The sequence below is a fragment of the Erinaceus europaeus genome, chromosome 14 (genome assembly GCF_950295315.1).
Source record: "Erinaceus europaeus chromosome 14, mEriEur2.1, whole genome shotgun sequence".
NCBI lineage: Eukaryota > Metazoa > Chordata > Mammalia > Eulipotyphla > Erinaceidae > Erinaceus > Erinaceus europaeus.
In genome coordinates this window covers 6,277,137-6,299,550 of record NC_080175.1, presented here as the reverse complement: position 1 = coordinate 6,299,550, position 22,414 = coordinate 6,277,137, and the positions used below count along the sequence as shown (strand labels likewise).

The window sequence follows — 22,414 nt, the reverse complement described above, 5'->3', positions numbered from 1 at the left end:
AGTCGGGTATCAAGCTTCCCTGTACCTACTGTGTGACCCGGAAGTCGGGTACCAAGCTTCCCTGTACCTACAGCTATCCCTTCCTGGGGTTCTTCGTTTATCTATTTTATTTGATAGGACAGAGAGAACTGAGAGGGAAAAGAGAGAGAGAGAAGGTGGGAACTGGGGGCCTTGAACCCGGGTTCTCCTGCCTGGTAATGTATGCAAACTGCCAGGTGCCCTTCCTGAGGTTCTTAACCCTATGACTTTGGTGGAATTCTCACTTGTCTCCCTGGAGGGAACAGTTGTTCTTTGCAGCAAAGAAGCTTTCCTTTGACTGAGGTCCTGCTGTTTCCCAAAGTCAACTGGAACAGACTACCTGCTTACAGAAAGCGAGCTTGGTTGTTAAGAAGGGTGGGGGGTGCTGTGTACTTGGGCAGGGAATCTGCTGGCCAGGAAGGTGTTAGGGCAGTTGCCCCTGACCCTGGGTGGATAGGGGAGCCCACAGGACACCCTGCAAGCCTGCTGCTGTTTATGACCTCACCTGCTGGAACTCTAGCCAGACCTTGCTAAATTCACTCTGCACAGAGCACCTGCAGGTGCTGGCCTGCTGTTCCCACACACCTGTTCTCTGTCCCACCAAGTCATTTAGGGTGGAGTCCTTCCAGCTGCAAACAGGAAGCCCCTAGGAGCGTTGTAGTCCTTTGTTGAAAGAAAGCTCTGTCCCGGGCTCTCAGGCACAAAGGGCGGGGCATGCCCAGTTAAGACTACAGGACCGTCCTGCACCCTGGAGGGTGGCCTCCCAGACCCCAGGCCACTTTCTGTCTGGCTAAGCCATTCTGGAAAGGAGTCTGGCCCCCGTCCCAAAGGGCACAAAGCCCCCGTGGAGCGGGAGAGGCAGGGAACTGCTGACCCAGTCTTTTGCACCAGCGGCACTGCCCGCTGCCCAGGTATGAGGCCCGGCTGGTTTGTTTCAGAGTGGAGGGTGGAGCCGGGCCCTCTGCCCACTGGCTGAGGTGGGCCGCCCCTCCCTGGACTGGGACGCTCGTGCTGAGTGGAGCAGGAGAAAGAGCCACTGCAGAAAAGCAGATTTTCTTAGGGGCCGCCACCTCCAAAGTCACAGACAACCCCAAAAGTAAGTAGCCAGCAGAGCTGCTCTCTCTTACTCTCCATTCTGGTCTTGAGGTGGGGGAAACCAGGGGGGCCTGGAGTGGGAAAAGGTTCTGGAATTCAGCAGGAGAGGAGTCAGCAGCACTCAGCCCAGCAGGAAGTGGTTTTGCCACTCTGTAGACTATTTACCTCTTTGAGAAGCTGGCCCAGGAGGGAGCTGGCATTTCTAATAAGAGTAGCAGTGCAGTTCAGCGTATGGTTGGGCTTTACAGATTCAGGCCACAGTGAAGCAAATAAAGGGGCCAACTGCATGTGAGTCTATGCAGCCTTCAGGGCTGGGGAGGCCACTCTCCATGATGGGCCTCTCCTGTTTTCATGTTTGCTACACTTAACTTTCTTTTTTTACAATATTTATTTATTATTTATTTATTTATTTATTCCCCTTTGTTACCCTTGTTATTTTATTGTTGTAGTTATTATTGTTGTTGTTATTGATGTCATTATTGGATAGGACAGAGAGAAATAAAGAAAGGAGGGGAAGACAGAGAGGAGGAGAGAAAGACAGACACCTGCAGACCTGCTTCACCGCCTATGAAGTGACTCCCCCGCAGGTGGGGAGCCGGGGGCTCGAACTGGGATCCTTTCACCGGTTCTTGCGCTTGGTGCCATGTGCGCTTAACCTGCTGTGCTACCGTCTTGACTCCCCACACTTATCTTTCTAAAGAGACCAGATGACTGCTCAGCTCTGACTGGGGATGGAAGCTGGGATTTCAGGCACGCAAGTCAGGTGTGCTATCGCTGCATATCTCTCCAGCTCTTATTTTATTCTCAAAACAAATTCTTGATTTATTTCATGAAGGGGGGAGGGGAAGGTAAGAGACACCAGAACATTCCTTCTGGCATATGTGGTGTTGGGGATTGAACCTAAGACCTTACAAGTATAGATCTTTGTGCTTTGTCCATTGAGCCACCTGGATCACAGAAGTGATTAATTTGAAATTCATGGAGATTTATACTTTATGTATGTAATATTTTTTAAAAGATTTTATTTATTTATGAGAAAGATAGGAGGAGAGAGAAAGAACCAGACATCACTCTGGCACATGTGCTGCTGGGGATCGAACTCGGGACCTCATGCTTAAGAGTCCAAAACTTTACCACTACACCACCTCCCAGACCACACATAATCTTTAAAAAAATATATTTATTTATTTCCTTTTGTTGCCCTTGTTCTTTTATTGTTGTAGTCATTATTATTGTTGATGTCATCATTGTTGTTGGATAGGACAGAGAGAAATAGAGGAGGGGAAGACAGAGAGGGGGAGAGAAAGACAGACACCTACAGACCTGCTCCACCTCCTGTAAAGCGACTCCCCTGCAGGTGGGGAGCCGGGGGCTCGAACTGGGATCCTTCTGCCGGTTCTTGCGCTTTGCACCATGTGCGCTTAACCTGCTGCGCTACCACCTGACATCTGTAATCTTTTTCTGTTTTAATGCATCTTATAAACATCAAGAAAATTATGTCCTTTGGATGAAAGGATCAGGAAGGGGCATAGATTAACAATGGTTCTGCAAAGAGACTTTTATGCCTGGAACTCCATAGTCCCAGGTTCAAACACCCCCCCCACACACACACACACACACATGACCATAAATCAGAGCTGATCAGAGCTCTGGTAAAAACAAACAAACAAACAAACAAACAAATAAATCAGGAAGGAGAGAACTGATCGCTCCAGGGACATCACTCAACTTTCTCTGTTTTTTTTTTTTTTTGGGGGGGGATTTCAGTTGGTCACTCAAAAACATTTCTTTTTATCCAGTGGTTGTTAAACACAGAGACCATATAGCTGCTGTTCACTCAGTATGGCTTGAACAGGTGAGCAGGTCTATGGATGAGTTTCATTTCAAATGAGTCAATCACTGGTGTTACTGGTAAGGTGTAAATATAATAGCTCTTAGAAGGTGGTGGCTTCCCCAAGCTGGGTCTTTGGCAAGACGTTTGTTTTCTGTAGCCTAAGCCCCCCCTCCACCCCAGCCTTGTGAGGCTGAAGTTCTGAAAAGATGATACTTTTTCAAGTTTTCCACACGTCCATTTCTCCATCCAGAGAAAGTGACAGCTTTTAAAACCCCAGCTCTGATTCTGAAGTCAGCCAACATCCTGGAATGTTCCCTGAGCTCTGTGTGTGTGTGTGTGTGTGTGTGTGTGTAAGTGGTGGTTGGGGGCAGGGGGGTCCTCTTGTTCTCTTTGCCATCATGATTAATAAACAATGTCACCAAGTGCTCCTAGTAAATGACAAAACTTATCCCCACAGCACGCCACTGTGTGTGACTGCCGACTCCCTGTCTGGCCCCAATCCCCAGCTTGCCTCAAACCAGAAAGCTTGTTGTGCCTCAAACAACTATCTGCACAAGTGAAAGAAACCCCCTCGGTGACACAGTGTTTAGAGTAGGAGCTATACAAACCATATGTTGTGAAAGAGGCGAGGATTTCACGCCTCCTGATGTCGCCACCGCAGGCCGGCTCTGGGTTCCAAACAGCACAGTGGGGTTCAGGAGATACACCCCACAGCAGAGAGCCTCCTGCTCTCTTTGGCAAAAGGGTCCCCTTGGTCTCTGTTTGTTATTCACTTGGACGTGTGTTTTGGCTCGGCTCAGACTTGCTTTTTCAGATGTGTCTGCCAAGCCCGGCTGGGAGTGAAACACCGGTCTTTCTGGGAGAGAAAGCCTTGGTGGCATAGTGCTGGGTGGGGGTGCCCTGACTGAGCCTGCACCACTGTGTGTGAGGACCTGGCATGGAGCCTCCCGTTTCCCACCTGCAGGCAGGATGCTTCCTGAGCAGTGAAGCAGTTCTGCAGGTATCCATCTTTCTCTCTCCCGCTCTATCTCTTCTTCTCTCTCAATTTCTCTCTGTCCTGTCCAATAAAATGGAAAAGGAAGAACAAAAAAGAGAGAGAAAGAATGGCTGCCAGGAGTGTGTGTGGGGTTTGTAGTGCTGGCACCAAGCCCCAGTGATAATCCTGGTGGCAATAAATAAAAATAAAAACTGGGGCTGGGTGGTGGAGCACTCAGTTAAGTGCACGTATTACCATCCGCAAGGATCGGGGTTTGAGCCCCCGCCCCCCCCCACACACACCAGGCAGGGAGGACGCTTCATGAGCAGTGAGGCAGATCTGTAGATGTCTATCTTCCTGTCTCCCTCTTTATCTCAATTTCTGTTAGTCTGTCAAATAAAAATAAAGTAGATAAGTATCCCTGTTCGAGCCCCCGGCTCCCCACCTGCAGGGGAGTCACTTCACAGGTGGTGAAGCAGGTCTGCAGGTGTCTGTCTTTCTCTCCCCCTCTCTGTCTTCCCCTCCTCTCTTCATTTCTCTCTGTCCTATCTAACAATTACAACATCAATAACAACAATAATTACAACAACAATAAAAAACAACAAAGGCAACACAAGGGAAAATAAATGAATATTAAAAAATAAAGTAGAAAGAAAGGAAAAATGGCTACCAGGAGCCATGCATTAAAAAAGAAAGAAAGAAACATAAAAAACTAAAATGAAGAAAGGAAGGAAGGTAAGGAGAGAGAGAGAGAGAGAGAGAGAGAGAAGAAAGGGAAAAGACAGCCCTTGCCCCATGTGGTCACAGAGAGAAGCATCTCCCCTCTGCTAGGTCTTGATTCTGGGGAGACGAGCAGAGAGAAACCATCTCTGACGCCCACTATACACATGCTAAACACTTCCATTTCTTCCAGCTGCCTCTGACAAGTTCCTGGGGGACCCCAGGCACCCCGAATCGACATGGGCAACGAGAACAGCACCCCAACCAACCAGGTGGGTGTCAGAGGGCCTCTCCTGCCAGCCATGGCTGAACTCCCTTCCCAGCATCCTTTGTCTAGTGTGGGAAGCAGGTGGACTCAGGGGCAGTGAAGGAGGGCTTCTCCTCTCATTTCCAGAGTTCTTTTCTTCAGGTTAGCCTTAAAGTTTTTAAAGATAATTTTTTAATGTTTACTTATTTATTCTCTTTCGTTGCCCTTGTTGTTTTATTGTTGTAGTTATTATTGCTCTTGTTATTGATGTCTTCGTTGTTGGATAGGACAGAGAGAAGTGGAAAGAGGAGGGGAAGACAGAGAGGGGGAGAGAAAGACAGACACCTGCAGACCTGCTTCACCGCCTGTGAAGCGACTCCCCTGCAGGTGGGTGTTGGGTAGTATGCCAGCTCCCCCTGGCTTCTGCTTAACCATATGCCTATATAGGGATAGATTTAATCCCATTCAAAGCTTTGGTCTATTTACATAAATCACTTTTACATTTACATAAAGCACCACACTCCCTCCAGGGCATTGGTGGTTTAGTGGTAGAATTCTCACCTGCTCCATCCCCTCTCCTTGTCACACCCTGATCCTCTCCTTGTCACACCCTGATCCTCTCCTTGTCACACTCTGATTTTCACCAGTCACTTTTCGCTCCACCCTCTCTATATCACATCCTGTTTCCACCCTACTTGGAGAGTATAAAACAGCTGCTCTTCTGATTAAAGACACTTGGAAATTGCTTTCCGGCTCCGAGAGTTCCAGAGTGTATCTCCTGTGAAGTTAGTGCGGCACGAGTTCCTGATCCCTCTCCCACGCAGCAGCCTAGATCGGCTCCAGTTGAGTTCTCTCCAACCCAGAGAGCACTAGCTCGGGAAGAAGTACCCTCAGGCTATCCCGGCAGGTGGGGAGTCAGGGGCTCGGACCGAGACCCTAATGCCGGTCCTTGCGCTTTGCGCCACATGCGCTTAACCCGCTGCACTACCACCTGACTCCCAGGTTAGCCCTAATTTTATACACCATGAAAACAATCTCTCTTTCTCTCTTTGCCTCAAGGGTTCTCACTAGAGCTCGGTGCCTGCACTATGAATCCACTGCTCCTGGTGGTTATTTTTCCCATTTTGTTGCCCTTGTTGTTGTTATTGCTGTTGTGTTGAATAGGACAGAGAGACATAGGAGAGGAGGGGAAGACAGAAATACAGACACCTGCAGACCTGCTTCACTGCTTGTGAAGCAACACCTTTGCAGGTGGGGAGCCGGGGGCTTGAACTGGTATCATCCTTGCGTTGGTTCTTGTGCTTTGCGCTGCGTGTGCTTAACCCACTGCGCTACCGCCTGGCCCCCTCTGTCTCTCTTTTTATTTCAGAGAGAAACACAGTGAGAAGGGGAGACACTACAGCATGGGAGCTTCCCCCAGGGCTGTGGGGCTCTCATATGCTGCTGGGGCTCAAACCCAAGCCCATTACATGGCAAAGCCTTTGTTGTGATTTAACCTCTCAGCTTCTGGTTTTAATTATTTTAATTATTTATTATTATATAGAGACAGAGAAATTGAGAGAGGAAGGGAAGATAGAGACAGAGAGACATTTGCAACTCTACTTCACCATTCATGAACTTTTCCCCTGTGGGTGGGGTCCAGAGGCTCGAACCTAGGTCCTTGCACACTGTAGTGTGTGCACTTAACCAGGTGCGCCACTGCCTGGCCGTTAGTTTTAATATTTATAGTGTGCTTTCATTTATTTATTTATTTTTAATCCTTATATGCCAATTTTATTTATTCATTAATTGTTTTAAACATTTTTAACTTTAAAAAATATTTATTTATTTATTTATTAATGAGAAGAATACAAGGAGAGAAAGAACCAGACATCACTCTGGTATATGTGCTGCCAGGAATTGAACTCAGATTCTCATGCTTGAGGGTCTCATGCCTTATCCACTGCACCACCTCCCAGCTCTGGCTGATGGTGGTGCTGGGGATTGAACCCGGGACCTTGGAGTCTCAGGCATGAAAGCCTTTTGCATAATCATTGTGCTGTCTTCCCAGCCCTCAATATTTACTTTTTAAAAAAGATTTGTTTTATGAGACAGAGAGAAAGGGAGAGAGAGAGAGAGGGAGAGAGAGAGAGAGAGAGGGAAAGAGAGAGAGAGAGAGGGAGATAGTGCTAGAACGTTGCTTTGGAATATGTGTTGTCAGGGACTGAACCTGGCACCTCACACACACAAGTCCTGAACTCTCCTCACTGAGCCACCACCCCCACCCCCCTGTTGTATTGTGCTCTGAGCACTGACATAATGAAAGCGGGGTTCCCCTGGTTTGCGTTTTCTTGAATTGTCTGCCTGCCCAGGGGGGGTAAATTATGACTCTTAAAAAGTGACCTTAGGGCTGGCAAAATAGCTCACTTGTATAGTGCGCTGCCTGGGCGTGTATGTGACCCAGGTTCAAGCCCAGGCCCCACTACACTGAAACAAGCTTCCATGCTGTGGTATTTTCACTTCTCTCTCTCTCTCTCTCTCTCTCTCTCTCTCTTTTTCTTTCTCTCTTTCTCTCTCTCTTTCTCTCTTTCTCTTTCTCTCTCTCTCTCTATCTCTCTCCTGTTTTCATCTTATGTGAAATCTTCACAAAAGGGAAGCTATAGATTCAGTTAAGCTATAATGGGATGGGCTTCTGGCTTCCACTGGAGAAATGGAGAGCTCTTATAACACTGAACCCACATTCCCACCATGCTGCCCTCAGAGGGAACTGGGGTGGCGTGGGAGGAGGCTTCTCCAAACATAAGGACAGAATTTCTCCTGGGAATTTCCTCTCCCTCTGCTCTCACACTCACTCACACAACAAGGTCACTACTTCTCAGTCCCTCAAGACTGGAGTGTGTCACCTTCCCTCTTAGAAGAGAAGATGGTTGGGGAGACCCCCCCTGAGCTTCAGCTAGTGTGTTTCTTGATTCACACATTACCTCTGATTGTTGAGGACTGTCCTGTGGTGTAGACAAACCCTAGGCTGTGGAGGCCCTCACTCACTGAAGGACATCGGGGGTGTTTCTAGTTTGGGGTCATGGCAAATAGAACTTCAGCGAACGTGTGTGTGTGTGTGTGTGTGTGTGTGTGTGTGTGTGTGTGTGTGTGTGTGTTTCATTCAGTGTGGCTGAGACTGAACCCTGAAAGGACTGGTTTTGACTCTCTGAGCAGAGCAAGACCGGAGGCAGGAGGCTGATTACAGTGGCGACTGTACACTGCCCTCACAGTGTGCACAGGGCAAGAATTCCCCTGCCAGCAACGGGCTGGTGTGCAGAGTTTGGGTCTTATCCTCAGCAGCACCAGGCCACTGATCTGTCTGGTCTACACAGTGTTGTTCCTGTGGTCTGTGTGCTGTGCAGCCTCACTGCAGCTGTCCCTTGCTTCTCACTGGTGACACATGATGCTGGAGTCTCTTGATGCCACCTGGATCTTCTCTTTGTTTGTTTGTTTGTTTTTTGCTGTGGTATCTTTCTTTTTTAATTTCTTTTTTTTAACCTTTACTTTATTTTATTTATTTTCTCTTTTGTTGCCCTTTGTTGTTTTATTGTTGTAATTATTATTGTTGTTGTTATTGATGTTGTCATCATTGGATAGGACAGAGGGAAATGGAGAGAGGAGGGGAAGACAGAGAGGAGGAGAGAAAGAGAGACACCTGCAGACCTGCTTCACTGCCTGTGAAGTGACTCCCCTATAGGTGGGGAGCCAGGGGCTCGAACCGGGATCCTTAGGCAGATCCTTACGCTTTGTGCCACGTGCGCTTAACCCACTGTGCTACCAACCCGACTCCCTTTTAATTTCTTTATTGGGGAATTAATGTTTTACATTCGACAGTAAATACAATAACCTGTACATGCATTACATTTCCCAGTTTTCCATATAACAATACAATCCCCACTAAGTCCTCTGTCATCTTTTTTGGACCTGTATTCTCCACCCCCACCCCCCCACCTACCCTTTTACTTTGGTGCAATACGCCAATTCCAGTTCAGGTTCTACCTGTGTTTTCTCTTCTGATCTTGTTTTTCAACTTCTGTCTGAGAGTGAGATCATCCCATATTCATCCTTCTGTTTCTGACTTATTTCACTCAACATGATTTTTTTCAAGCTCCATCCAAGATCAGCTGAAAACAGTGAGGTCACTGTTTTTAATAGCTGAGTAGTATTCTGTTGTGTATATAGACCACAACTTGCTCACCCACTCATCTGTTGTTGGACACCTGGGTTGCTTCCAGGTTTTGGCTATTACACATTGTGCTGCTAAGAACATATGTGTACACAGATCTTTTTGGATGGGTATGTTGGGTTCCTTAGGATATATCCCCAGGAGAGGAATTGCAGGATCATAGGACAGGTCCACATCTAGCCTTCTGAGAGTTCTCCAGACTGTTCTCCACAGAGGATGGACCAATTTATATTCCCACCAGCAGTGCAGGAGGGTTCCTTTGACCCCACAACCTCTCCAGCATTTGCTGCTGTTACCTTTTCTGATGTATGACATTCTCACAGGAGTGAAGTGGTATCTCCTTGTTGTCTTTATTTGCATTTCTCTGACAATCAGAGACTTGGAACATTTTTTCATGTGTTTCTCGGCCTTTTGGGTCTCTTCTGTCCATGTCCTCTCCCCATTTTTGGATGGGGTAATTTATTATCTTGTTATTGAGTTTGGAAAACTCTTTATATAATTTGGTTATTAAACTCTTGTCTGATGTATGTCATGTAAAGATCTTCTCCCATTCTGTCAGAAGTCTCTTGGTTTGGGTAGTGGTTTCTTTTGCTGTATAGAAGCTTTTTAATTTGATGTAGTCCCATAGGTTTATGCTTGCCTTAGTCTTCTTTGTAATTGAATTTGTTTCATTGGAGATGTCTTTAAAATTTATGCAGAAAAGAGTTCTGCCAATATTTTCCTCTAAGTACCTGATAGTTTCTGGTCTAACATCCAAGTCTTTGATCCACTTGGAATTTACTTTTGTATTTGGTGAAATACAGTGGTTCAGTTTCATTCTTCTGCATGTTTCAACCCATTTTTTCCAACACCATTTCTTGAAGAGACTCTGCTTTCCCCATTTAATAGTCTGGGCACCTTTGTCAAAGATTAGATGTCCATAGGTGTGGGGGCTCACTTCTGGGCTCTCAATTCTATTCCACTGTGTGTCAGTGTGTCTATTCATGTTCCAGTACCAAGCAGTTTTGATGACAATGGCCCTATAATACAATTTGAGATCTGGGAATGTGATGCCTCCAGTTCTGTTCTTTCTTCTCAAGATTACTTTGGCAAGTCTAGGTTTTTTCTGGTTCCAGATAAACATTTGTAGCATTTGTTCTCTTCTCCTGAATGGATCTACTCTTTGGAGGAATACCTGGATTATCTTTTTACCCCTTGTCTAATGGGATATTATTATTATCATCATTGTCATTATTACTGGATTGTGAGAGTTCTCTAGGTATTCTGGATACTAATCCTTTATCAGATTGTAGTTTGCAAATGTCATTCCATCCCAGTGACAAGATGTTTTCTTTTGTGACAAACCTGTTGAATACATTATCTTTTTAATTTTAATTAATTAATTTTTTATTTATAAAAAGGAAACATTGACAAAACCGTAGGATAAGAGGGGTACAAATCCACACAATTCCCACCACCAGAACTCCGTATCCCATCCCCTCCCCTGATAGCTTTCCTATTCTTTAACCCTCAGGGAGTATGGACCCAAGGTCATTATGGGGTACAGAAGGTGGAAGGTCTGGCTTCTGTAATTGCTTCCCCGCTGAACATGGGCGTTGACAGGTTGATCCATACTCCCAGTCTTCCTCTCTCTTTCCCTAGTGGGGCGGGGCTCTGGGGAATCAGAGCTCCAGGACTCTGGGAGTTGTTTGTCCAGGGAAGTCCGTCTGGCATCCTGCTAGCATCTGGAACCGGGTGGCTGAAAAGAGAGTTAACATATAGAACCAAACAAATTGTTGACTAATCATGAACCTAAAGGCTGGAATAGTGCAGATGAAGAGTTGGGGGCGGGGAAGGTCTTTTATAAAACAAAAGTGTTGGTGGCTGGATGGTGGTGCACTGTTTTAAACTCATAAGTTACATGTTCAAGGACCAGGGTTTGAAGCCCCCGTTCCCCAACTACAGGTCTACGGGCGTCTCTCTTTCTTTCTCTTTCTGCTTCTACTTCCCCCTCCCGTCTCAGTTTCTCTCTGTCCTATCCAATGAAAGAAATAGAAAGAAAGAAAGAAAGAGAGAGAGAGAGAAAGGAAGGAAGAAAGAAAGAGAGAAAGAATGAGGGGAAAGGAAGGGAAAGAAGAAGAGAGGGCAAATATGGCTGGCAGGAGTGTAGCACAGACACTGAGCCTCAGCAATAACCTTAGTGGCAGAATAAATAAATAAATAAATAAATAAAACAAAAGTGCTCATGAGAGACCCCTGGCCAACTTCTCCCTGTCCTCATAGTGCTATGGGGGTCAAGTCGAGGAACATTCTCTAGTGCATGCCCTGAAGGCTTTTTCCAATTTTTTAAAATAATTTTTTATGTTTGTTTATTTTCCCTTTTGTTGCCCCTGTTGTTTTTTATGGTTGTTGTAGTTATTATTGTTGTTGCTATTGATGTAGGGTGGTTTTGTTCAGGTTGGTATGCTCAATTCTCTATATTCCGCGTATGAGTGACACCATCCTGCAGTGTCCTTCGCCCCCGACTTGCTTCACTGAACACCCTCTTCTCTAGTTGCATCCCCTTCATCCCAAAGGACACAGTCTCATCTTTTCCATCGCTTATTAATACTCCACTGAGGATATGTCCACCATGGGGGGAGGCTTTGTTGCTTACCCGCCACAGGGACATTGTCTCTAGCCGGGGTCCCCCGGCCCAGAGCGTTGCTCATTGTGACCGAAACTGTTCTGGGAATGTCTGAGCTGAAGCTCTGGCTCCGAGACCTCTCCTGAAGACTCAGTGTGCAGCTCTGAGCTGAGCTCCCCACCCCTACTCTTAAGTAACGAATTTTCAATCAGTTTTGTTGTGGTAAGTGGCCTATCTGAGCATCTCGAGTGGCCTAGCCGCACACTGAGTGTGCTGTATTGTTTTTTTAACCTTAAAAACACACTGTAATTATGCTCCCCGTTTTCCCAGAGATGCTGTGAGAGCATGGAGGCTTCTGTCTAATTAGACGGTGGAGCTTGGCTTCTGCTCTGGGTAAGGTTCTGACAGGCAGATGGTGGCTGGGGCTGGGAGACGATTCACTGGGTAGCACTCACTCAGGTTACCATGTCTGAGGCTCTGGGTTTGAGCCCTACAAGCACATGGGAGCACCGCGGACTGCTCCTGGGAAGCTCAGTGGAGGTTGGAGCAGTGCTGTGGGATCTCACCTGTCTGTCTCTTCCTCCCTCTAAATAAATAGGAGGGCTAGGAGGATAACTTACAAGGCTGGGTGCATACCTTGACATGCATGCAGCTAAGGTTCAAACCCAGGCGACACACAGAGAGATGCCATGATACCAGAAGAAGCTCCCCACCCTACCATCCCAGTCTATCTGAATGAAGTCGTGGTCCAGGAGTGGTGAAAACACACAGGCTTGAGGTCCTGGGAAACCCCATTCTGAGAAGACGCTCTTATATTTGTGTCTTTCTTTACCACATTGGGGGGGCATAGAACGAGGATGGTGGTACCCATTTTATAGCCAGAGAAACTGTCTCCAAGGGCCAGGAGATAGCTCAGCCAGTAGAGCACACACCTTACCATGTGTGTTTGATTCTTGACACCACCTGGGAACACCACAGAGCACCAGGGACGCTCCATGGATATTTGGAGCAGTGCTTTTGTGTGTTTCTTTAACTTTTAATTTCTTAAATTATCTTTATTTACTGGATAGAGGCAGCCAGAAGTTGAGAGGGAAGGGGGAGATAGAGGAGAGAGACAGACAGACACCTGCAGCCCCGCTTCACCACTCATGAAAGCTTTCCCCCTGCAGGTGGAGACCAGGGACTCGAACCTGGGTCCTTGTGCATTGTAACATGTGCGCTCAACCAGGTGCACCACCACCCAGATCCAGCAGTGCTTTTGTGTCTCTCTTCTCTCCTCATCTCTCTCTCTCTCTTCTGTGTTTCCTCTCTTGTTCTCTCATCTTCTCTTTTCCTTCCATTCTTTCTTTCTTTCTTTCTTTCTTTTTTTTTTTTTTTTTTTTGCCTCCAGGAGTATCACTGGGGCTTGGTGCCAGTACTACAAATCCACTGCTCCTGGAAGCTATTTTTTTCATTTTATTGGCTAGGCCAGAGAGAAATTGAGAGAGGAGAGAGAGAGGGAGAGAGAGGGAGAGAGAGAGAAAGAGATAAAGATGCCTACAGACCTGCTCTGCCAGTTGTGAAGCTCCCTCCCTCCCATAAGAGGGGATCCAGGGACTCCAACCTGGGTCGTTGTGCTTAGTACTCTGTGTGCTTAACCAGTGCGCCACTGCCCAGCACCCACACATCTTTTCAAGGAAGAAGGAAGCCGAGCTCTTACTGACTCCGGGATCTGTTCATACTTTGTCCTTCCATTTCACAGTGTCTGGTCAGAAACACTTAGGGCTCAGAAAGCTGAAAATTCAGTTCTCTCCCCCACCCCACCCCCCTAACCTGATGGAGTGTCTGCTGGTGACACTCTGGGCTGGTGTCCCCTCTCCCCCCAGTGTGAGGGGGCAAAGCTTAGAGCTATCCTCCTCTCCTCTCCATCTTGGGGGTAAAGGGACATTTGGGGGGATCTAGCAGAACCTGGGGACATGGGAGAGGGAGCGCTCACCTTTCCTGAAGGGGGAAGGGGGTGGGCTACTCCTCAGCTCCAATGCCCACCTTCCATATTTGACTGGACTGGCAAGGCCTTCCTGAAACCCGACTCCTCGCACTATGGGTGACCTTTGGTCCACTTCCCAGCTGTCACCTGCTGTCACTGCTCTCGCCACTCTGCGAAACCCTTTCCCAGAGTGGGCAGCGGGCAGGGTCCTGGTTAACACCCATTACTGGTCTGGCCTGGCCTGGCCCATGGGCCGTGGGCAGAGAGCTGGAGCCCTCTCAGGAGGTGAGGCCAGAGGGAGAGCAAGAAAGAAATGCCATGGTGCTCTAAAGTGCCTTGCCCAGGACTGGAAAGTTGGACTTGGTCAAGCATTGATTTCAAGCAGAGCTAGGGTCTGCCAGAGTATTCCAGAGTATTCTGGAGTATTCCGGAGTATTCCAGAATATTCCGGAGTATTCCGAAGCATTCCAAAGTATTCCAGAGCATTCCAAAGTATTCCAGAGTATTCCAAAGTATTCCAGAGTATTCCGGAGTATTCCGAAGTATCCCAGAGTATTCCAAAGTATTCCAGAGTATTCCGAAGTATTCCAGAGAACTCCAGAGTATTCTAGAGAACTCCAGAGTATTCTAGAGTATTCCAGAGCTGGAGACAAGCGGTTTTTCTACTCCAGAGAAGGCAGCAGAGGAAGCAACTAGCAAGTCAAGCTTGTCACATGGAGCCCTGCTAGGTTATTATTTATTTGTTTGTTTGTTTATTTGTTTGTTTGTTTTCCCTCCCCTCCTCCTCCCCAAGCCTGCTCTTCAGAATCCTAAGGGATGACATTAGAAACACGTGCATTCAGGGCCAGGCGGCTGTGTCTGGATAGAGCAGACATGGTACAACACCCAAGGGTCCAGGTTCAAACCCCCACTCTCCACCTGCAAGGGAGGAAGCTTCCCCAGTGGTGACGCAGGGCAACAGGCGTCCCTCTGTCTCTCACCCTTTCCATCTTCCCATCCCCTCTACATTTCTCTTTTTCTCTACCCAATGAATAAAATATTTTTTAAAAGAAAGGAAAGAAAGACACGTGTACATTCTGCAGCGCTGCCCATTAGCACAGCAGACCCTGAGGGGTGTTGTATATAGCTGGGTCAGTGGTTTTGCAAGGATGGGGAGACTGGAAGGAGAGAGGACACAGAAACCCCACAGGAAGCCTGAGCTCTGGGGGCTAGTGTTCTCCCCCACAGATTCTCCCTGGCCGAGAAGGAATTGTGTGCTGTTCATACATGCAACAGATATTTCTGGAGTGACTGCCAGACGCTGCTCTGGGCACTGAGTCCAGGCCCCTGAACAACGTTAGCCACCAATGCCAATTGTTGCAGGTGTGGCAGGACGATGGCGGAAGTCATGGGCAGGTCACCCCTGTCTGCCAGGGCAAGTCAGAAGTAGCGGTCAAGAGCACTGATTCCATCAGCCCAGGAGGTGATGGCACAGTGGAGAGGGAACTGCACTTGCAAGCACGAGGTCCCAGGTTTGCCTCCCAGTGTGGCATGTGCTAGAGGGATGCTCTGGTTTTATCTCGTACTCACTCTCTTTTGCAAACAAACAGATAAATATCTCTCTCTGTGCCATGCGAAACTTTCTTGCCTATGTAATCAATAAAAATCTATCTTCCTAACAAACAAGCAAAACTTAGGCCCAGGAGGTGGGGCTGTGGCTAAGATGTTGACCTCTCAAATGGGAGGCCCTGAGTTCTTTTTTATTTATAAAAAGGAAACATTGACAAAACCATAGGATAAGAGGGGTACAACTCCACACAATTCCCAGAATTCCATAACCACCAGAACTCCATAACCCATCCCCTCCCCTGATAGCTTTCCTATTCTTTATCGCTCTGGGAGTATGGACCCAGGGTCATTGTGGGGTGCACAAGGTGGAAGGTCTGGCTTCTGTAATTGCTTCCCCGCTGAACATGGGCACTGATAGGTCAATCCATACTCCCAGCCTGCCTCTCTCTTTCCCTAGTGGGGAAGGGCTCTGGGGAAGTGGAGTTCCAGGGCACATTGGTGGGGTTGTCTGTCCAGGGAAGTCTGGTTGCATCCTGCTAGCATCTGGAACCTGGTGGCTGAAAAAAGAGGTAACATACAAAGCCAAACAAATTGCTGAGCAATCATGGACCTAAAGGCTGGAATAGTGCAGATGAAGTGTTGGGGGGGGGGTCCTCCATTTTGTTGATAGCTAGTAGGCATATTTTAGTTATATTCCAAACAGCCTGTAGCTATACTAGTTTTTTTGTTTGTTTGTTTGTTTGTTTGCCTGAGCCTGAAATCTGATATGTAGGTGGATCCAAGTTATTGTCTGGGGAGATGATGCCATGGCTGGGAAAAGGACCAGAAAACTGGATCAGGGAAGAGAGTAGCTCCCTAATATGGGAAAGGAGTATAAGTATTGTTGACTGTAAACCCCATCAATCTGATGTGATCTGGGGCCCATAATTAGCTTAGGAGCCTGTGTGACCTCTGCATCCCTGTAGATCTGAGCTCACATTCTGTGATCATGAGTAGGAACATTCCAAGTTGCCCCAGTATCGACCCATCTTCCTCAGGTGTAGCATAAAGAATGTTGTCCAGCCTCCCTTCAGAGGATGGAACATTCTCTACCGTTGTTGATCCAAGTTGAGGGCGAGGTCCTATGGGGGCCCACCACGGGGTCTATTCTGTTGTTCCGAGGCCCTGGGTCCTATCCCCAGCATTGCATGTGCCAGAGAAATGCTCAGGTTCTTTTTCTCTTCCTCAATCTCTCTCATTAGTTAATAACTAAATCCTTTTTAATTTGATAGGACAGAGAGAAACTTGAGGAGAAAGGGAGATAGGGAGAGGGAGAGAAAGAGAGTTACCTGCAACGCCGCTTCATCATTTGTGCAACTTCTGCCCTGCAAGTGGGGAACAGGGGCTTGAACCTGGGTCCCTGCAGATGGTAATGCCTGCACTCAACCAGGTGTACCACTATAAATCTTTTATTTTATTTTTTTATATTTATTTATTTTCCCTTTTGTTGCCCTAGTTTTTTTTATTATTGTTGTAGTTATTGTTGTTGTTATTGATGTCATCATTGCTGGATAGGACAGAGATAAATGGAGAGAGGAGGGGAAGACAGAGAGGGAGAGAGAGGGAGAGAGAATGACAGACACCTGCAGACCTGTTTCACCGCCTGTGAAGCAACTCCCCTGCAGGTAAGAAGCTGGGGGCTCGAACTGGGATCCTTATGCTGGTCCTTAAACTTCACACCATGTGCATTTAACCCGCTGCACTACCGCCTGACTCCCCCCCCCCTTTTTTTTTAAGGAGCACCAACTCTGGCAAAACACTTGGGCCCAAGTCCAGGCCCCACCACCTCCAACCTGTGTGAATTTGCACAAGAGACTCAACCTCTCTGTGCTAGGTGTTCTTACCCATAAAATGGGATCTTAAGGACTGAACAAGGTCTGATAAGCATTTGGATGGATAGCACTTGGTGCTCAAAGAGTGCTCTCAATGTCCTTGCGGAATACACATGAGGTGTTATTTCTGGGATAAAAGAAGGGCCAAGCTGGTGGGGGTGTGGGGTTTCAGGTAATATGGCCCCATCAAGTCCCTTGGCCCTCTGCTTCTCATCTGGAAAATGGGAAGCATTCTTTTACCTGCTTGTTCAGTTCAGGGGAATTTTGTAAGAGTTGGATGGACGCCAGAGCCCTCTGCAAAGTACAGCGTGCCTACCTGGTGACTAACCCTGTTACTCGCGTTCAAGCTCTGTCTGGGTATGTCTTTATGTCTTTGTTGGAGAGAACTGGTATTCTTCCTGAAGATCACTTTTCTGGTAGACAGAAGGGCAGGGCTGAACAAAGGAGAAAGGCCTGCCTTTTTTTTTTTTTTTTTTTCATCTTCAGACTCAAATCTGTGCCCTTGTTCTAATTCCTTGGCCACAGGGCATGAACACACAGTCCCTTCCTTCCCTTCAGTGAGAAAGCAAAGATCTCTTTCTGGCTTCCATCTGCAGTTTGTATCTGTGAGAGCTGATAGACATGTCAGTGTTTTTCTGGAATCGCTGGGAACTGACTTGACTGTGGATTAAAGGGCAGGAGATTTATCTGTTTGATTATTTGGGGAGTGTCCTCTGTCGGTAATAAGGTAACTGAAGAGAAGCCTGGTCCCAGGTATTTGGACCCAATGACTCTGTGACAGACAGACAGGCTTTGGGTCACGGTTTTAAAAACTGCTGGACTCTGCTATAAAAATGTCACGCACGGGGGGCTGGGCGGTGGAGCCCCCAGTCAAACACACATAGTTCTAAGGGAAAAGACAAGGGTCCAGGTTCAAGCTCCTGTCTGCTTTCTCCCCCTTCAGGTCCAGGGGACGTCAGCAGACCAGAGCTCAGGATCCTCGCCATCTCCCAGGGACAGTGGGGAGAGAAAAAGGACATCAGAGGGCACACCCAGAGGTGCTGACTGTGGAGACGCATGCAGGTAGGAACCAGCTTCAGCCAACTGCCCCTCCCTGCCTACTCCCCTCGGCTGTGCTCTGTTTGTTTTAGAGACTTAATCCCTAAAAGTCCTATCATGGTCCTCAGCTGTGGAATGTAGGAAGGTTCAGGGACTTGTGTGTGACTGCCCAGACCTGTATGCTTGGAAAATTCATGCTTTTCTGCCCAAAGATGAAGTAAACCTTTATAGGCTTCCATTATAACAGGCCTCCATGTGGGTTATTTCAACATGTAAAAGATCCAGGCTGCCAAGGGATTTATCAGGGGTGTCTAATCTGTGGCTGAGTTGTGGTGTATGGGGCCAGGGAGACAGGATAGTAGTTCTGCAAAAGACTCTCATGCCTGAAGCTCTGAGGTCCCTGGCTCAGATCCCAGCACCACCATCAGCCAGAGCTGAGCAGTGCTGCGGCTTAAGAAAAAGACTGTGGGAGGAGTCGAGCGGCAGTGCAGCAGATTAAGCCCAGGTGGCGCAAAGTGCAAGGACTGGTATAAGGATCCCAGTTCGAGCCCCCCGGCTCCCCACCTGCAGAGGAGTCGCTTCACAGGCGGTGAAGCAGGTCTGCAGGTGTCTGTCTTTCTCTCCCCCTCTCTCTGTCTTCCCCTCCTCTCTCCATTTCTCTCTGTCCTATCTAACAATGGCGACATCAATAACAACAACAATAATAACTACAACAACAATAAAAAACAACAAGGGTAACAAAAGAAAATAAATAAATATGAAAAAAAATTTAAATAGAAAAAAAAGAGGGGAGGAATGGCTACTGGGAATGGTAGATTTATAGTGCCAGCACCAAGGCATAACTTCGTGGCAATAAAATTAAAAAAAAAAAAAAGGAAGGAAGGAAGGGAGGGAGGTAGAAAAGAGAGAAAAAGACTGAATGAGTTGGCAGGTCTGTGTTCCAGTGCGGGAGCCAATGTAGACACTGGATAATGAAGTAAAAACTCAAAGAGCGATCACTGAAGTGACCAGTGTCCATGGAGGCTGGGAATGAGCCCTGAAGCCACACTGTTCCCGTGGACTGTGGCAGGTGCCTTTGTGGCCCTCGGCCAGTGGCTCCTCCCTGTGCCCCACGCTCAGGTCCTGATTCCTCTGCCCTGCCTCAGCACCCGGCACTTGGAGGTTCACAAGAGGAACACCAGCAGACGTGCCCCACAGGGTTGGACCCAGGACGCCAGTGTCACGTACAGTCTTCTTGTGCTTCTGCAACCTGAACAGGATGTGGGTCTGATCAGGAAAACCCTCCCTGGAACTGGAGCCCAGTTTCCAGAGGCTGTGAATACAGACCTTACAGGGGGAAAAAACTGGGAGGGGGGAGATATCTCAGGGGGCCCAGGTTTGAGGCACAGGGGAGCATCATGCAGAGAGGAAATTTCATGATCACTGGAGCAGTGCTGTAGTGTCTCTCTTCTGTGTCTTCTCTGTCTCTCACCCACCTGTGAAAGAAGAAAAGAAAGAGAGGAAAGGAGAAGAAAAGAGTGTAGCACAGGAGTTTCGACGGCGCAGCCGGGGAGGTGGCTCTGTGGTAGAGCTCAGGAATTGTGATTGAAAGTTCTTGTTCTGTTTCGTTTCTTTTCATTTTCACTTGAGAGGTTTTGAGTTAGATCCTTGGCTCCACATATGCCAATGATGCTACGGTTCTCCCATCTGGCATTTGTTAAATTAAGTAAATGTTTTTTTTTTAAGTTAAGAAAAATGGAGACTGGATGGGGTAAATAGCATAATGGCTATGCAAAGAGACTCTCATGCCCCAATCTCCAAAGTCCCAGCGTCAATCCCCTGCACCACCATAAGCCAGAGCAGAGTAGTGCTCTGATTGAAAGAAAGAAAAAAAGAAAGAAGGAAAGAAATAAAGAAGGAAAGAAAGAAAGAAAGAAAGAAAGAGAAAAGGAAAAGAAAAGAAAAGAAAAAGAAAAATGGAAAATAGGGTCAAGTGTTGACTCACTTGGCAAAGGTCACCATGAATGAGGATCTGGGTTCAAGCTTCTAGTTCCTGGCAGACACCCAGGGGGAAAGCTTCACAAATGATGGGGCAGTGCTGCAGGTGTCTGTCCTTTCTGGCTCTCTTCCTTCCTCTCATCACTTCTCTAAAAAAAAAAAAAAAGAAAAAGAAAAAAGCCTCCAGGAACGATGGAGCCGTGTAGGCACCTAACCACGGCAGTACCCCTGGTAGAAAAGAGAGAACAGTGTATCCAGGGGAGTGATGGACACTCCACACCCCCGTCACAGACAGTAGAAACAAAAACATTAAGTGACAGATGCTTTTCACTTTACAGATTTTTAAAAATATTTTATTTATATATTTTGCCAGAGCACTTCACAGCTCTGGCACAGGACAGTGTGGGGGAATTCAGCCTAGAACTTTAGAACCTTGGACATGGGCGTCTGTTGCATAAGCACTGTGCTATCTACCCTACCCACCTTAGAAGTTGAAGTCGGGTGTGTGTTTTAGTTTTGACTTTAAAGGATGGATGGAAGGTCCTGGGCGAGTAAGAGGGGCCCCTGGTGGTAGGAATTTCCAGGTCTGTTGGGTAACAGCTTCCAGGTGAAGCACTCTGAATTATGGGTGGGGAAATCACATGACCATTGGAATAGGAAGAAAAAAAAAAACACACACAGAGTTTCAGAGCCCTACCCTACAAAGACAGAGACAGGCTGGGGGCATAGATCCACCTGCCAACATTCATGTCCAACAGAGAAGCAATTACAGAAGCTAGAACTCCCTCCTTCTGCACTCCAAAAAGAATATTGGTCCATACTCCCAGAGGGGGAGATATTAGAGAAGATGATTAGAAGGTTCTGGTTTTTTTTTTCTTTTTCTTTTTCCTTTCCTTTCCTGTCCTGTTCTTTCTTTCTTTCTTTCTTTCTTTCTTTCTTTCTTTCTTTCTTTCTTTCTTTTTGATAGGAAACTGAAGCTGGGGCCCTCTGGTTTTCTTCTTTTAATATTTTATTTTCTGTTATTAGGTACAGAGAGAGATACCAAGGTGAGAAGAGGAGGAGAGAGACAACGCCTTGCTTCACCACTTGTGAAGCTTCCCCCCTACAGGCAGGGCCCAGGGGGGAATTTGGGTCCTTGTGCCTGGAAGGGTGTGTGCACCATGACCCAGTCCCTCCTCTGTTTTTTAAAAATCCTTCTTAATATTATTTATTTAGTTGATAGGGACAGAGAGATTGAGGGGTAAGGTGAGGACAGAGCACACATGTTACCATGTGCAAGGACCTGGGTTCAAGCCCACAGTCCCTATCTGCAGGGAGGAAGCTTCACAAACAGTGAAGCAGGTCTGAAAGTAACTATTTTTCTCTTTTCTTCTCTATCTCCACACCTTCTTTCAATTTCTCTCTGTCCTATCAGATAAAATAGAAAGAAGAAGAAAACAAAAGGGGGGATGGCCAATAGGAGTAGTGGATTCTTAGTGCTGTCTCCAAGCCTCAGTGATAATCCAGGAGAGAGGGAGAGGGAGAGGGAGAGGGAGAGGGAGAGGGAGAGGGAGAGGGAGAGGGAGAGGAAGAGGGAGAGAATGGACCATTCAGGGAGAGAGAGGGAGAAGCAGGGAGAGAGAGGGAGAGAGGGAAAGGAAGGGAAGGAGAGGGAGAGGGAAAGGGAAAGGGAGAGACACACCATACAATTTCACTGTTTGTGAAGCTTCCCCTCTGCAGGTGGGGACCAGAGACTTGAACTCCAGTCCTTATGCACAGTAACATGTGTGCTCTACCAGATGCACCACTGCCCGACCCCAAGGGCCCTATGTGGTAAGAAGTTATCTTCTTTTCCTCCTTCTGAACAAGACTTGCATATTCCTACAGAGGGCAATTCCTTATGTCAGTAGAGAGGCCCAACAGTTCAACTGCCTTGTTTCACAGCCGCCGCAAGGTGTCGCTGTTGCAAGGGTCAGATTCCATCCCAGGTGTTGCCTTTTAACCGGGCAGGAAAGATTCCTTTTAGTGTAAGATCGGCTTCAGCTTCGCAGCTTCTCCTTGACCATGAATACCTATTGAAATAATAACTTTAAAAAAATTATTTATTCCCTTTTTTTGCCCTCCTTGTTTTATTATTGTAGTGATTATTGTCGTCATTGTTGGATAGGACAGAGAGAAATAGAGAGAGGAGGGGAAGACAGAGAAGGGGAGAGAAAGATAGACACCAGCAGACCTGCTTCACCATCTGTGAAGCGACTCCCCTGCAGGTGGGGAGCCTGGGGCTCGAACCGAGATCCTTATGCCGATCCTTGCGCTTAACCCACTGCGCTACCGCG

The 22,414-nt window shown here is 47.3% G+C and overlaps 1 protein-coding gene across 11 annotated transcripts in view; it reads left to right on the top strand.

Moving 5' to 3' along the window:
- The first annotated feature begins 983 nt into the window (after positions 1-983).
- TACC2 (transforming acidic coiled-coil containing protein 2) overlaps positions 984-22,414 on the top strand; it is a 204,704-nt gene continuing 183,273 nt past the window's right edge. For 2 of the 11 annotated variants that reach the window (XM_060171133.1, XM_060171134.1), the window contains exons 1-3: positions 984-1,114; positions 4,837-4,915; positions 18,028-18,146. In XM_060171133.1, the coding sequence (XP_060027116.1) occupies positions 4,883-4,915; positions 18,028-18,146 (152 nt within the window). In that variant the 5' untranslated portion in view covers positions 984-1,114; positions 4,837-4,882. The remainder of the gene's footprint in view (positions 1,115-4,836; positions 4,916-18,027; positions 18,147-22,414) is intronic. The other 9 variants (XM_060171129.1, XM_060171124.1, XM_060171125.1 and 6 more) reach the window with 8 other exon arrangements.